This window comes from Chiloscyllium punctatum, chromosome 10, assembly GCF_047496795.1.
Source record: "Chiloscyllium punctatum isolate Juve2018m chromosome 10, sChiPun1.3, whole genome shotgun sequence".
Taxonomy (NCBI): Eukaryota; Metazoa; Chordata; class Chondrichthyes; order Orectolobiformes; family Hemiscylliidae; genus Chiloscyllium; species Chiloscyllium punctatum.
In genome coordinates this window covers 56,217,386-56,234,570 of record NC_092748.1, presented here as the reverse complement: position 1 = coordinate 56,234,570, position 17,185 = coordinate 56,217,386, and the positions used below count along the sequence as shown (strand labels likewise).

General features: G+C 44.6%; 1 protein-coding gene across 1 annotated transcript in view; it reads right to left on the bottom strand.

Annotated features, from left to right (window-relative positions):
• dnah9l (dynein, axonemal, heavy polypeptide 9 like) overlaps window positions 1-17,185 on the bottom strand; it is a 428,305-nt gene that overhangs the window by 393,090 nt on the left and 18,030 nt on the right. Inside the window, exons 7-8 of the mRNA XM_072579200.1 lie at window positions 6,566-6,777; window positions 2,641-2,874 (exon numbers count right to left, since the gene is read on the bottom strand). Of these exons, the coding sequence (XP_072435301.1) occupies window positions 2,641-2,874; window positions 6,566-6,777 (446 nt within the window). The remainder of the gene's footprint in view (window positions 1-2,640; window positions 2,875-6,565; window positions 6,778-17,185) is intronic.

Below are 17,185 nucleotides of genomic sequence, written 5' to 3'. Positions count from 1 at the left end.
GGCTAAAGACACTGCATAAAAATCTATGGGCGCTAACAACATTCCAGCAATACCATTGAAGATGCATGTTCCAGTAACTAGCTGTGCCCAAGTGAAGTTTTTCTTGTACAGCAACTACAAAGGTATCTACCTACGGTGTGGGAAATTCCCAACTGCCCTGGGCACAAATGGCAGGACAAATTACTGCTCTATCAGTCTACTCTCAATCATCAGTAAAGTGGTCCAACTCGGTACCTTCAAAGTAGGTAGGAAAATTTAGAGCATCTGTCGAGGGAGTATGAGCAGCTAGGGAATAAATTTAAAAAGCAGAATCACAAATGTAATAATCTCTGAATTACTACCAGAGGCGCAGGAAAACTGATATAGGGTAAATGGGCATACAGAGTTGAATGTGTGGCTCAAAGATTGGTGGAGAAGAGATAGGTTTTGAAATCATGGCATATGAGCAGCAGTATTGAAGAAAGAAAGAGCATAGCCATCCCTATAGCATTCATCTGACCTGGACTGTGTCACAGGTCTAGCAAATCACCTTATCAGGTCTATTACAGGGCATTAAACTAAATAGTGTAGGGTGCTGGGGAAATACTGAACATATGAATTAGAGTCAGAAGTAGACTACTCTGTGCCTGGAGTCTGCTCTGCATTTAATAAGATCATAGCTGATCTGTTTATGATTCTAATTCCACATTCCCATCAACCCCAATAACTCTAATTTATCTGCATAATAAGAATGTAGCCACCTCTGTCTTAACAAAAATAGTGACTCTGCTCCACTGCCTTGAGGCAGGGAATTCCAAAGTCACACAACCTTCAGAGGGAAAAACATTCTCTTCACCTCAAACCTGGCAGGACAACCCCTAACTTACAGCAGTGTCCCCTAATTGTGCACTGACCCATAAGAGTAAACATTCTTCCTACGTCCACCTTGTCAAGACCATATCTTACACACTTCAAACAAGTTACCCATCAATCTTTGAGAATCCAGTAAAACAAGCCCATCCTGTCCAACTTTTCCTCATAAGATAACCCACTCTTTCCAGGTATCAATCTAGTAAAAGTCTTCTGAATCACCTGCAATATATTTACATCCTTCTCTAAATAAGGAGACCAAAACTGCATGTAGTATGTCCGATGTGGTCTCACTAATACTCTGTATAACTGAAGAATATTTATGTTTACATTCAGTTCATCTCATAGTACCAAGGATAGCCTTTGTGACTATATGCTGCACCTATATACTATCTTTTTGTGACTCATATATCACTTAAGTTCCTCTGAAATCAGATTTCTGCAGTTTTTCTCAATGTAACACTCTGCTTTTTTAAAAAAAATATTGTTTCCATCCAAGCAAGGTAAGGAAAAGCCAGGGAACTATAGACCAGTGAGCCAGACATCAATGGTGGACAAATTGTTGAAAGGAATCCTTAGGGACAGGATTTACATATATTTGGAAAGGCAAAGACAGATTAAAGATAGTCAATATGGTTTTGTGTGTGAAGAAGTCATGAAGAGGATTGATGAGGACAGAGCGGTGCATTATGATTTATATGAATTTCAGCAAGGTTCCTCATAGTGTACTGGTTAGCAAGGTTAGATCACATAGAATACAAGGAGCACTAGCCACTTGGATACAGAACTGGCTCAAAAGGTAGAAGGCAAAGGGTGGTGGTGGAAGTTTGCTTTTCAGACTGGAGGGCTGTGACCAGTGGTGTGCTACAAGGATCGGTGCTGGGCACACTGCTTTTAGTCATTCATATAAACGTTTTTAGATGTGAACATAGGAGGTGTGGTTAGTAAGTTTGTAGATTACACCAAAATTGGAGGTGTAGTGCACAGCAAAAAAGTTACCTCACAATACAATGGGAACTTGATCAGATAGGCAATGGGCCAAGGAGTGACAGATGGAGTTTAATTTAGATAAATATGAAGTACTGCATTTTGTAAGGGTAAATCAAGGCAGGACTTGTACACTTAATGGTGACTCTGCCTTCACTGCCTTAAGCCTGTTCCATTGGGCTTCTCACTCACTGGCTGCATCCTCTTTGGAGACTCACCAACATCTTTCAAATGCTCCTTCCAGCATTCACATCCTGACTGAGAATTCAATCCTCCCACAAAATGCAGTGCACTCCAACCTCAAGAACATTGGAACTGTAAAATGGTCCCAATGTTGGATTACCAATAAATTTGGCAAAATCCAGCTCAGTGAGTCAGGGGATTGCAATTTCAGGCCATATAAACTGGGTTATGAACAATCAGCAGTAGTAGACCACAACCTAGCATATTGGCTCATATGGGATGGTAGAATGTTGGCAGGAACGTAATAATAAATAATACAAATCAGTAGACCACGTTCAGCAACATAACAGGTGATATATATCTTTTTCGAACTGTGTTACGCTGTCTAAACAATGAAGTATGTTGAGCTTTGCTATGTGCCAATATAAGGTGGTCAGTTAGTATGGAGTTCAAACCCCTTGAAATTCTGATAATCTACATCAATAAAGCTAAAATTAGCTTTCCTTCCTAAAAAAGTAACGAAATAATTATGACTGAATATACTTTACACTTTGTACGACTTGCTGAGATACAATGACAGAAGCAAAATAACACATTTAGTTGCTGCACAGTTTTCCATACCTCAATTTTTAACAAACAGGCAAAAAATCTATCAAAACGAGCAAAGACCATTTGGGTAGGGAAGTCCCAATGTTTCACTTCCACAGTGTTACTGTAATACTGAGAAATTTTTAATCTGTGTTGATGGAAACAATTCTTAAAGCTTTCCAATATGTGAATGGCAAGTTGCACCTTCTCCAATGCTTCTTCTGTCTCAACTTTAAAAATCTCTTCTGGAACTAGATAGTTTAATGCCTATTGAAAAAATATTATAAGTACAAAAAAATTGAAAAGTGATGTGAACAAATATCTTTCTGCATATGTTTTATGTTTATACATAGACATGTAAAGACTGCAATACCAGACTCGTAAACTAAAATGCTTATAACAAGGTATTTTATTATCTCCCAACCAACCTACAATTTTTAAAGACATCTCCGCTTTGGAGAGCTCTGCCTCACAGCTACGGAGATGTAGAGGTGGCCGGAAGAAGATGGAGAGGGAGGACTGAGAGGGAAGAACTGTTTGATGGAAATGTGTAAAGTCCAATGGTGGGTCATAAGGGTGAGAGAAACAGATGTGCAGGGTATCTTGCAGGAAATAGAATCGAGACCAGCCACTGTCACAGAAGAAAGTCAATGAAACAGAAAAACAGGTCTGAAAATTGGAGAACCACCTACTTTACCAACAATAAATTCTGGCATTTGGATAGGTTTCATCCCAAATCAGGTGAGACGTACAGTTTTGGTAAGTTGGAGGCCTGCAGTTGACTATGCCTGCCAAAATATGGCGAAAACTTAGACTGCAATTATTGATAAGATCCACCAATGAGGAATGTCTTTAAGAAATTGGAAAAATACTAGAAAATCAGGGAAAATGGTTGCTCGAGTTAAAGGTCAAAGTTGAGAAATCTGTGATGCAACCACCTATTAGTCAGCGCTTGTATCTGCGTTGATGCCAGCAACATCTGTTCATGTTTAGAATCATAGAATCCCTACAGTGTGGAAGTAGACCATTCAGCCATTCAAGTCCACACCGATCCTCTAAAGGGCATCCCACTACCCCATACCTATCCCTGTAAACTTGCGTTTCCAAGAGCTAACCTACCTAGCCTGCACATCCCTCGACACTATGGACAATTTAGCATGTCCAATTCACCTGATTTGCACATCTTTGGACTGTGGGAGGATGCCAGCGCACCTGGAGGAAATGCACGCTGGCACAGGGAGAATGTGCAAACTACACAGAATCACCCAAGGCTAGAATCGAACTTGGGTCCCTAGTAGTGCGAGGCAGAAGTGCTAACCACTGAGACACCATTATTTATCTTTAAATTATAATGAATGACTTTGGAAGTTTCAAGTTTTCTTCTGAGACATTTTAACAATTTAACAATGTAAGCAAAGATTTATGGACACAAAGATGTACTTAAACAAGATTTAAAAGGTACTTGGACATTCAAGATTTAGAGAGATATGGACCTACCGCAGGCAAATGGGATTAGTTCAGTTTAGGAAACTTGGTCAGCATGGACAAGATGGGTTGAGGATCTGTTTCTGTGCTGTATGACTATGATTCAAATTACTTTTTTTTCTGATAAATCACTTTAGAGGAGAAATCACATTGAAATTTTGGTTGAAGCTGTATAAAGCTTAACATGGATATTTTAAGCTAACAATTCAGCAGTTATAAAGCTTTTTTTTAATATCAGCAATTGCTTTGTTAGATTATTGACATTTTAAAAGTTTCTAACCTCCAAAGAAAATTATTCAATTTTCTATAGAATCCATCTGTTCTCATGGATAAGAACTACAAACTTGTGTGTGAAGTTAGGCAGATATTAATAATCTATTTTCACAATATGACGACCAAAGGATCCTTTCACATACAGCAGACATTTTCCTGCACATCTAAACACCTCATCTACTGTACTGGATTAGTGGTGCTGGAAGAGCACAGCAGTTCAGGCAGCATCCAACGAGCAGCGAAATCGACGTTTCGGGCAAAAGCCCTTCATTAGTGGTGCTCTTCCAGCACCACTAATCCAGTATTTGCTTTCCAGCATCTGCAGTTATTGTTTTTACCTCATCTACTGTGTCTGTTGCTCTCAATGTAGTGTCCTCTACATTGGGGAGACGGGACCCCAACTCAAGGAACATTTCAGGGAACATCTCTGGGACACAAGCACCAAACAACCCCACTGTTCTGTGGCTGACCACTTCAACTCCCCTTCTGGATTAGTGGTGCTAGAAGAGCACAGCAGTTCAGGCAGCATCCAAGGAGGAGTAAAAGCCCTTCATCACGAATAAAGGCAGAGAGCCTGAAGCGTGGAGAGATAAGCTAGAGGAGGGTGGGGGTGGGGAGAAAGTAGCATAGAGTAAAATAGGTGAGTGGGGGAGGGGATGAAGGTGATAGGTCAGGGAGGAGAGGGTGGAGTGGATAGGTGAAAAAGGAGATAGGCAGGTAGGACAAGTCCGGACAAGTCATGGGGACAGTGCTGAGCTGGAAGTTTGGAACTAGGGTGAGGTGGGAGAAGGGGAAATGAGGAAACTGTTGAAGTCCACATTGACGCCCTGGGGTTGAAGTGTTCTGAGGTGGAAGATGAGGCATTCTTTCTCCTGGCGTCTGGTGGTGAGGGAGCGGTGATGAAGGAGGCCCAGGACCTCCTTGTCCTCTGCAGAATGGGAGGGGGAGTTGAAATGTTGGGCCACAGGGCGGTGTGGTTGATTGGCGCGGGTGTCCCGGAGATGTTGCCTAAAGCGCTCTGCTAGGAGGCGCCCAGTCTCCCCAATGTAGAGGAGACCGCATCGGGAGCAATGGATACAATAAGTGATATTAGTGGATGTGCAGGTAAAACTTTGATAGATGTGGAAGGCTCCTTTAGGGCCTTGGATAGAGGTGAGGGAGGAAGTGTGGGCGCAGGTTTTACAGTTCCTGCAGTGGCAGGGGAAGGTGCCAGGATGGGAGGGTGGGTTGTAGGGGGCGCGTGGACCTGACCAGGTCGTCATCACGGAGGGAACGGTCTTTGTGGAAGGCGGAAAGGGGTGGGGAGGGAAATATATTACAGTTCCTGCGGTGGCAGGGGAAGGTGTCCCTGACCTATCACCTTCATCCCCTCCCCCACTCAACTATTGTACTCTATGCTACATTCTCCCCACCCACACTCTCCTTTAGCTTATCTCTCCATGCTTCAGGCTCTCTGCCTTTATTCCTGATGAAGGGCTTTTGCCCGAAACGTCGATTTTGCTGCTCCTTGGATGCTGCCTGAACTGCTGTGCTCTTTCAGCACCACTAATCCAGAATCTGGTTTCCAGCATCTGCAGTCATTGTTTTTACCACTTCAACTCCCCCTCCCACTCTGTAAAGGACATGCAAGTCCTGGGCGTCCTCCACTGCCAAATCCAAACCACCTGACGATTGGAGGAAGAACACCTCATCTTCTGCCTTGGAACACTCCAACCACATGGCATCAATATCAACTTCACCAGCTTCCTTCTCTCCCTCTCCCACCTCATGCCAGATCCAACCCTCCAACTTGGCACCACCGTCTTGATCTGGCCTACCTATCCATCTTCCTTCCCACCTTATCTGCCCCACCCTCCCCTCTCAACCTATCACCATCACCCCCGACCTTCATCTACCCATTGCCTTCCCAGCTACCTTACCCCCACCCATTTATCTCTCAGCCTCCTTGCCCCCCCCCTCCCCTCCACATTCCTGTTGAAGGGCTTATACCCGAAACATTGACTCTCCTGCTCCTCAGATACTGCCTGATCTGTTGTGCTTTTCCAGTGCCACACTTTTAGACTCTAATCTCCTGTACCTGCAGTCCTCATTTTCCCATGCCCAAATAATAAGATAAGCTGTGTAATGAATTATATATTCATAATCAAATTGTGAAAATTTTGCCAAAGATTATTTTTAACATTATACCAGACATACGTACCTGGTTGATGATAAGATTGCAGAATTCCTGGAGCAAGATAATAATTCTTGATGGGAAGCAATAGTGTCTGGAATGGCTCCATATCAAGCAAATAGTATGGAAAAGGGGAGTAATAAGCAGCTCAATTTCGGTGAAGTTTGATTCCTCCAATTGCGATAGATAATATTTCAAAGTTCGGAGATGCAATTCAATGTCTTGAGCCTCAGAGACACCTACAAATATTAAAGAGCATTATTCACACCTCTCTAACATTGATATGAAGGCAAAATACTAAGGATGCTGGAAATTGGAAACAAACATAACACTGGAGAAACTCAGCAAGTCTGACAAGATCAATGGAGACAGGAACAGAGTTAACATTTTGAGTCCAGTTTGGGGACCCATCTTCAGAACCCTCTCTGTTATTTACTTGTCTTCCACTAAATGTGTAAGATTCTAGCTTCTAATTAGCCACCTGCTCTGACCAGGAGAGATCTCCATCCAAGAGTTTTAATTCCAGGAAAAGACCCACCCATTGCCTTGTTACTGCTTCATTGGTGTGTTGTGCAGCCAACGTTCCAGAAAAGAGTCACCACATATTCTTGCTGGCTCTCCAGCTGGCAGAAGAGACATCCAACGGCTAAACAAAATTCTGCCCATTATATGCTGATTAGGCCTGGCTGGAGCAAGTCTAAACTTTGCAGAAAGATGTGGTATCCTTTTGCAGAGGCTAGGTGCTTTTTTTACCATGGTTGTGGGACACCTTTGGGGGAATGCCAGGTGTCGTTTGAGATAGTTAAAAGTAGACATTAAGCATATAAAATGCTAAAAACCCACTAGAACAGTTAGAGTCATAGAGTCATAGAGATGTACCGCATGGAAACAGACCCTTCGGTCCAATCCGTCCATGCTGACCAGATATCCCAACCCAATCTAGTCCTACCTGCCAGCACATGGCCCATATCCCTCCAAACCCCTCCGATTCATATACCCATCCAAATGCCTCTTAAATGCTGCAATTGTACAAGCCTCCACCACTTCCTCTGGCAGCTCATGCTATACATGTACAACCCTCTGCGTGAAAATGTTGCCTGTTAGGTCTCTTTTATATCTTTTCCCTCTCACCCTTAACCTATGCCTTCTAGTTCTTGGTTCCCCAACCTCAGGGAAAAGCACTTGTCTATTTATCCTATCTGTGCCCCTCGTAATTTTGTAAGATCACCCTTCAGACTCCAATACTCCAGGGAAAACAGCCCCAGCCTGTTCAGCCTCTCCCTATAGCTCAAATGTTCCAGCCCTGGCAAAATCCTTGTAAATTTTTTCTGAACCCTTTCAAGTTTCACAACATCTTTCCAATAGGAAGGAGACCAGAATTGCACGCAATATTCCAACAGTGGCCTAACCAATGTCCTGTACAGCCGCAACATTACCTCCCAACTCCTGTACTCAATACTCTGACCAATAAAGGAAAGCATACCAAATGCCTTCTTCACTATCCTATTTACCTGCGACTCCACTTTCAAGGAGCTATGAACCTGCACTCCAAGGTCTCTTTGTTCAGCAACACTTCCTTAGACCTTACCATTAAGTGTATAAAGTCCTGCTTAGATTTGCTTTCACAAAATGCAGCTCCTCGCATTTATCTGTATTCCATGAGATCTAACCTTGTTAATCAGTCTCCCATGGGGAACCTTGTTGAATGCCTAACTGAAGTCCATATACCTCACATCTACCGCTCTGCTCTCATCAATCCTTTGTTACTTCCTCAAAATACTCAATCAAGTTTGTGAGACATGATTTCCCACGCACAAAGCCAAGTTGACTATCCCTAATCAGTCCTTGCCTTTCCAAATACATGTACATCCTGTCCCTCAGGATCCACTCCAACAACTTGCCCACTGGTCTATAGTTCCCTGGCTTGTCCTTACCACCTTTCTTAAACAGTGGCACCATGTTAGCCAACCTCCAGTCTTCTGGCACCTCACCTATGACTATCGATGATACCAATATCTCAGCAAGAGGCCCAGCAATCACTTCTCTCATTTCCCATAGAGTTCTTGGGTACACCTGATCAGGTCCTGGGGATTTATCCACCTTTACTCCTTTTAAGACATCCAGCACTTCCTCCTCTGTTATATGGACATTCTGCAAGTTATCACCATCTATTTCCCTGCAATCTATATCTTCCACATCCTTTTCACAGTAAATACTGATGCAAAATACTCATTTAGTATCTCCACCATTTTCTGTGGCTCCACACAAACGCTGCTTTGCTGATCTTTGAGGGGCCCTATTCTCTCCCTAGTTACCCTTTTGTCCTTTTGCAAAACTCTTTGGATTCTCCTTAGTTCTATTTGCCAAAGCTCTCTCATGTCCCCTTTTTGCTCTCCTGATTTCCCTCTGAATTATACTCCCACTGCCTTTATACTCTTCTCAGGATTCACTCGATCTATCCTGTCTATACCCTACATACGCTTCCTTCTTTTTCTTCACCAAACCCTCAATTTCTTCAGTCATCCAGCATTCCCCATACCTCCCAGCCTTTCCTTTCACCCTAACAGGAATATACTTTCTCTGGATTCTTGTTATCTCATTTCTGAAGGCTTCCCATTTTCCAGCCGTCCCTTTACCTGCAAACATCTGCCTCCAATCAGCTTTCGGAGGTTCTTGCCTAATACCGTCAAAATTGGCCTTTCTCCAATTTAGAACTTCAACTTTTAGATCTGGTCTATCCTTTTCCATCATAATTTTAAATCTAATAGAATTATGGTCGCTGGCTCCAAAGTGCTCCCCCACTGACACCTCAGTCACCTGCCCTGCCTTATTTCCCAAGAGTAGGTCAAGTTTTGCACCTTCTCTTGTAGGTACATCCACATACTGAATCAGAAAATTGTCTTTTACACACTTAACAAATTCCTCTCCATCTAAACCCTTAACTCTATGGCAGTCCCAATCTATGTTTGGAAAGTTAAAAGCCCCTACCATAACTACCCTATTATTCTTACAGATAGCTGAGATCTCCTTACAAGTTTGTTTCTCAATTTCCCTCTGACTATTAGGGGGTCTATAATACAATCCCAATAAGGTTATCATTCCTTTCTTATTTCTCAGTTCTACCCAAATAACTTCTCTGGATGTATTTCTGGGAATATCCTCCCTCAGCATAGCTGTAATGCTATTCCTTATCAAAAATGCCACTTCCCCCTCCTCTCTTGCTTCCCTTTCTATCCTTCCTGTAGCATTTGTATCCTGGAACATTAAGCTGCCAGTCCTGCCCATCCCTGAGCCACGTTTCTGTAATTGCTATGATATTCCAATCCCATGTTCCTAACCATGCCCTGAGTTCATCTGCCTTCCCTGTTAGGCCCCTTGCATTGAAATAAATGCAGTTTAATTTATTAGTCCTACCTTGTCCCTGCCTGCCCTGTTTGACTCACTTCTATTCTCAACCGTACCAGTCTCAGATTGATCTCTTTCCTCACTATCTCCCTGAGTCCCACCCTCCCACCTTACTAGCATAAATCCTCCCAAGTAGCTCTAGCAAATTTCCTTGCCAGTGTATTAGTCCCCTTCCAATTTAGGTGCAATCCGTCCTTCTTGTACAGGTCACGTCTACCCCAAAAGAGATTCCAATGATCTAATAATGTGAATCCTTCTCCCATACACCAGCTCTTCAGCCATACATTTATCTGCTCTGTCCTCCTATTCCTGCCCTTACTAGCTCATAGCACCGGGAGTAATCCAGATATTACTACTCTCGAGGACCTCCTTTTTAAATTTCTGGCTAACTCTCTGTAATCTCCCTTCAGAATCTCAAACTTTTCCCTTGCTATGTTGTTGTTTCCAATGTGGACAATGACCTCTTGCTGGATAGAAATTTAACAGCTCTATTTCCCAACACCCAAAAAAATGAAGGTCGAATTACTAATTCCCTGAGCACCCACAGGCCAAAAAAATGTTGAAGTACATATTTGAAATCAATTGGTCAACAGAGAAAGACAAGGTAAAATTCAGGCCAATAAACAAGAACAATGCCTCAGGCTCAGAGCAATATTTGGTGTGATTCTGTCTGACCAAAATAAATGGACCTCTCTAATGGGCTAAGTAATAATGTGGAGAAAGAGAGGACTGCAAATGCTGGAAAGTCAGAGTCAAAAGGTGTAATGCTGGAGCAGCACAGCAGGTCAGGCAGCATCCGAGGAGCAGGAGAGCCCGAAACGCAGACACTCCTGCTCCTCAGATGCTGCCTGACCTGCTGTGCTTTTCCAGCATCACACCTTTTGACTGAGTATTAATGTGGCAGAACTATTGTATTCTATAAGGAGGGACTGGAAGTAAGTGAAAGAAAGGTAAGTGAAAGAAAGATAAGATGTGCTATAATGGCTATTTTTGTATTTGTTGACTATAAATAAAAATTTTCCCATTTTGTGGTCTCAAATATCAGGGAAATGTACACATGGATGTCTAGGAGCTATTGGCACTGGAATCACTAAAAATAACAGTACCCATATACAAAATATCGCCAAACTCTGAATGAGTAATTGGAATAATTTGAAAGAGTCAGAATGCTGTTGTTCTCTCTTCCACGTTTCTCCTGTTTCTACATGTTTCTCTTTTTTCACATATGTTCTTTTGCTAGTACAGGTAGCAAAATCCAAAAAGCTCCAAAGTCCGAAGGTTTTTTTTGTGAAGTTTTTTTCTCATAAACAAAGTTGTTTGGCATACAAACAGTTAACCCGAGTCGACACCCACTCGATGCGTGTCACTCAGATGTGACGTGGGGGTGTGCGTGGCCCAGCATTGGCAGGCCTCAATTTTGTTTCAGGGTCTGTTTTACTCAGTGAGTGTGCTCCTCTGGTAAGAGTTTTTAAAATTTCACCATCGAACTGTCACTTATTCTGAATTCCAAAAACCAACTGGTCCCAAGCATTTCAGATAAAGGATTGTGCGCCTGTATATATATTTGTTCTTGTGTTCATGTGTAAGTCAATCACTTATTTTTGTATTTTTTGATCATTTTGAAGAACATTACTATTCTTATCCTTCTTTTACATTAGTGAATGTAAACTGATCAAGTCCTGTGTGCTGAAATTTTCTCATCAAAAATGGTGGAATTAAATATCAAAGGAGAAGTAGTACACTGACTGAAGAACTGCATTACAAGTTATAGAACAGGAAGGCATCATGGGAAACTTAGTCAAGTCACAGACTTGCGAAAGTCCATGAACTGATTTCAAACTTTGCTGGAGCTGAGACCACAAAAATGACTTCTTCATTCCAGAAGAGGAAACTGATAAGAGTATTAGAGATAACAGTCCAGATAACTGTCTTTGTTTGTTCAATTGTAACCATGAGATTGAAACCCAGATAAGCAGTACAACAAACAGGAGTTTCAAACAGAATAGTGCTATAAATAAAAACAAACTAAATTGGCCAAAAGCAGATATTAACTTTATATGGCACACACAGTGATGTTAAACATTTCTGATTACAAAGGTGCTCAAAAAAGATAAGGGAATGGTAAAGGAGGAGGGGTGTGATGTTTTTGGTTAAGGGAAGCTTTGCAGTACTGGAGAAGGTGGATGTCTTCGAGGTTTCAAGAACATAATCGATTTGGCTAGAGCTAAGAAATTAAACCAGGGCATTTATGTTGCTCAATACAACCTACAGATCACCAATTAGTGGGAAGTATGTAGTGGAACAAATCAGCAAGAAAATGACAGAGATGCAAACATCATGGTGTAGTTACTAGATTAGATTAGATTACTTACCGTGTGAAAACAGGCCCTTCGGCCCAACAAGTCCACACCGACCCTCCGAAGAATAACCCTCCCATACCCATTCCCCTACATTTACCCCTTCACCTAACACTACGGGCAATTTAGCATGGCCAATTCACCTAACCTGCATATTTTTGGACTGTGGGAGGAAACCGGAGCACCCGGAGAAAAACCATGCAGACACGGGGAGAATGTGCAATCTCCACACAGACAGTTGCCTGAGGCAGGAACTGAACCCTGGTCTCTGGCGCTGTGAGGCAGCAGTGCTAACCACTGTGCCACCGTGCCGCCCAAAATGGAAAAGTTCAACGTCAAATACATGTAAGTAATCTCACGGAGGACTTTAATTTTCTGCGTATTATCTGAGGTAGTGGTAGTGCAAGATGTTACAAAGAACAAGCTATCCTTTTTTGTGTTCAGGAAATTTTCCCACAACCGTGTGTTCCCAGTCAAACAAAAAGGGCACTATGAGACCTGGTTCTTGGAAATGGAGTAAGCCAGGTAGATTAAATGGGAGTGGTGGAACCATTAGGAAACAGTGATCAGTGTATCATAAGTTTAAGGATGATCGTGGAAAACAACACTGGTGAAGTGAGCATTATAAAAACTGACAGATAACACATCTCAATAGGACAAGAACAGAGCTGAGCAGGACAGACTGAATTTGGTAAGATACATATAGAACAGTAGCTTAACAATATGTTACCTTCAAAGAGATAGTTTAGGCATAGGTATATTCCCTCAAAACGAAAGGTCGGATAACAAAGGAAAGAAGTTGTAAAACTAGAAAAGGTGTGCTGATGCAAAGTGTTAGATATTTGGAACAAATGAGAACTGAGATGATTAAGCAAGGTTCAGAGGAGAGGTGAAAAAGCAAACCAGAGAAGCTAAGTATTATGGGTTATGGAAAAAGACTGGCAGCTGAAATAAAAGGAACTCCCAAAATCTTCCACAGGCACAAAACCAAAAATGTGGTACAAGGAGGAGTATGACTCATTATGGAGCATAAAGGAGAATTAAGCAGAGAAAAATGCAAGGCTGAGGTGTTAAATAAATAGGAGAAAGTGAGGACTACAGATACTGGAGATCAGGGCTGAAAGTGTGTTGCTGGAAAAGTGCAACAGGTCAGGCAGCATCCAAGGAGCAGCAGAATCGACGTTCCGAACATAAGCCTTTCTTCAGGAATGAAGAGGCTGTGCCAAGCAGGCTAAGATAAAAGGTAGGGAGGAGGGACTTGGGGGAGGGGCATTGGGAATGTGATAGGTGGAAGGAGGTTAAGATGAGGGTGATAGGCCAGAGAGGGGGTGGGGGCGGAGAGGTCGGGAAGAAGATTGTAGGTCAAGAAGGCGGTGCTGAGTCCGAGGGTTGGGACTGAAATAAGGTGGGGGGAGGGGAAATGAGAAAGCTGGTCCTGTCTCCCCAACATAGAGGAGGCCACATCGGGTGCAGCGGATGCAGTAAATGATGTGTGTGGAGGTGCAGGTGAATTTGTAACGGATATGGAAGGATCCCTTGGGGCCTTGGAGGGAAGTGAGGGGGGAGGTGTGGGCGCAAGTTTTGTATTTCTTGCAGTTGCAGGGGGAGGTGTCAGGAGTGGAGGTTGGTTTGGTGGGGGGTGTGGACCTGAAGAGGGAGTCGCGGAGGGAGTGGTCTTTCCGGAACACTGATAGGGGAGGGGAGGGACATATATCCTTGGTGGTGGGGTCTGTTTGGAGGTGGCGGAAATGACGAAGGATGATACGATGTATCTGGAGGTTGGTGGGGTGGTAGGTGAGGACCAGTGGGGTTCTGTCCTGGTGGCGATTGGAGGGGTGGGGTTCAAGGGCGGAGGAGCGGGAAGTGGAGGAGATGCGGTGGAGAGCATCGTCAACCACGTCCGAGGGGAAATCGCGGTCTTTGAAGAAGGAGGCCATCTGGGTTGTTCGGTATTGGAATTGGTCCTCCTGGGAGCAGATGCGGCGGAGGCGAAGGAATTGGGAATATGGGATGGCGTTTTTACAGGGGGCAGGGTGGGAGGAGGTGTAATCTAGGTAGCTGTGGGAGTCGATCGGTTTACAGTAAATGTCCGTGTTGAGTCGGTCGCCCGAGATAGAAATGGAGAGGTCTAGACAGGGAAGGGATGAGTCTGAGATAGTCCAGATAAATTTGAGGTCAGGGTGGAAGGTGTTAGTAAAATGGATGAACTGTTCAACCTCCTCGTGGGAGCACGAGGTAGCGCCGATACAGTCATCGATGTAGCAGAGGAAAAGGTGGGGGGTGGTGCCAGTGTAGCTGCGGAAGATGGACTGTTCCACATATCCGATGAAGAGGCAGGCATAGCTGGGGCCCATGCGGGTGCCCATGGCTACTCCTTTGGTTTGGAGGAAATGGGAGGATTGGAAAGAGAAGTTGTTCAGAATGAGGACCAGTTCAGTCAGTCGAAGGAGGGTGTCAGTAGAAGGTTACTGGTTGGTTCAGCGGGAAAGGAAGAAGCGGAGGGCTTTGAAGCCTTCATGATGGGGGATGGAGGTGTATAGGGACTGGATGTCCATGGTGAAGATAAAGCGTTGGGGACTGGGAAAGCGAAAATCATGGAGAAGGTGGAGGGTGTGGGTGGTGTCCCGAACGTAGGTGGGGAGTTCTTGGACTAAGGGGTACAGGACCGTGTCGAGGTATGCAGAGATGAGTTCCGTGGGGCAGGAGCAGGCTGAGGCAATGGGTCAGTCGGGGCAGTCAGGTTTGTAGATTTTGGGCAGGAGGTAGAAACGGGCGTTGTGGGGTTGTGGGACTATGAGGTTGGAGACAGTGGATGGGAGATCCCCTGAGGTGATGAGGTTATGGATGGTCTGGGAGATGATGGTTTGATAGTGGGAGGTGGGGTCATGGTCAAGGGGGCAGTAGGAGGAGGTGTTCACGAACTAGAGTTTAGCCTCAGCAGTGTAAAGATCGGTGCACCAAGTTACCACCGGGCCTCCCTTGCCTGCCGGTTTGATAGGGAGGTTGGGGTTGGAGCAGAGGGAGTGGAGGGCTGCACGTTGTGAGGGTGAGAGGTTGGAGTGGGTGAGAGGGGTGGACAGGTTGAGGCGGTCAATGTCGCGGCGGCAGTTGGCTATGAAGAGATCGAGGGTGGTTAAGAGGCCAGCACGGGGTGTCCAGGTAGATGGGGTGTGTTGGAGGCGGGAGAAGGGGTCGTCAGAGGGTGGGTGAGAATCCTGGTTGAAGAAGTAGGCGCGGAGGCGAAGGTGGCAGAAGAATTGTTCAATGTCTCACCGCGCGTTGAACTCGTTAATCCGGGAGTGTAGGGGGTTGAAGGTGAGGCCTCTGCTGAGGACTGATCTTTCATCCTCAGAGGGGGAGGTCTGGTGGGATGGTGAAAATACGGCAGGGCTGGGAGCTAGGACCTGGTGTGGGGCTGGAGCTGGGAGTGGGGGCGTAGATCGGTGTGGGGGCAGGGTTAGGCATGGGGGCGGAGATCGGTGTGGGCGCGGAGATCGGCGTGGGGGCGGAAACACATGCAGCATGGTCGTTGTGCAGGTGAGTGACGTCACTGGGGGTGGAAGTAGATGCGGCGACGGCAACTCCGGGGGCGGAAGTGGCTGCGGCGACGGCAGAAACGGTGTTGTTCCCAGTGGTTGTGGACTCCGTGGAGGCCACAAATCTGGTCCTCACCTACCACCCCACCAACCTCCAGATACATCGTATCATCCTTCGTCATTTCCGCCACCTCCAAACAGACCCCACCACTAAGGATATATTTCCCTCCCCTCCCCTATCAGCTTTCCAGAAAGACCACTCCCTCCGCGACTCCCTCGTCAGATCCACACACCCCCACCAACCCAACCTCCACTCCCGGCACCTTCCCCTGCAACCACAAGAAATGCAAAACTTGCGTCCACACCTCCCCCCTTACTTCCCTCCAAGGGATCCTTTCATATCCATCACAAATTCACCTGCACCTCCACACACATCATATACTGCATCCGCTGCACCCGATGTGGCCTCCTCTACATTGGGGAGACAGGACCAGCTTTCTCATTTCCCCTCCCCCCACCTTATCTCAATCCCAACCCTCGGACTCAGCACCGCCTTCTTGACCTGCAATCTTCTTCCCGACCTCTCCGCCCCCACCCCCTAACCTTAACCTCCTTCCACCTATCGCATTCCCAATGCCCATCCCCCAAGTCCCTCCTCCCTCCCTTTTATCTTAGCCTGCTTGGCACACCCTCCTCAATCCTGAAGGGCTTATGCCCAAAACGTCGATTCTCCTGCTCCTTGGATGTTGCCTGACCTGCTGCGCTCTTCCAGCAACACATTTTTCAGTATTAAATAAATACTTTGGATGTGTATTTACTTACATGGCAGTTGCTGCCTAGGACATGGTGAGAGGAGTAAACTCTAATAAAGGGTTTAAAATTGATAAAGAGCAATTAGGTAAGCTGTCAGTTCCTAAAGTCAACCAAAGCATTAGGACTGGATGAGAAATATCCGACGATATTGAAAGAAGTGAGTGTGGAAATTGCAAAAGCTACTGGCAAGTATACTTCAATCTTCCTGAATTTGGGGTTGGTGCTCGAGGACTGAAGAATTGCAAACATATTTACCTTTTTGACTAAAGAGTGTAAGAATAGGCTAAACAATTACTGATCAGTCAGTTCAAACTTCAATTGGTGAGGAAACTGGTAAAACCAATTGTTCTAAAATAATTGATAGTCACTTGGCAAAACATGGGTTAATTCAGAAGAGGCAGCATAGATTTGTTAAACAAAATTCATGTCTAACCTGGAATTTTTTGAAGAGGTAACAGAATGTGTTGATGAGGGGAAGCCTGTTGATGTGATGTGGACCTCTAAAAGGCCACTGATACAATGCCCAACAGCAGACT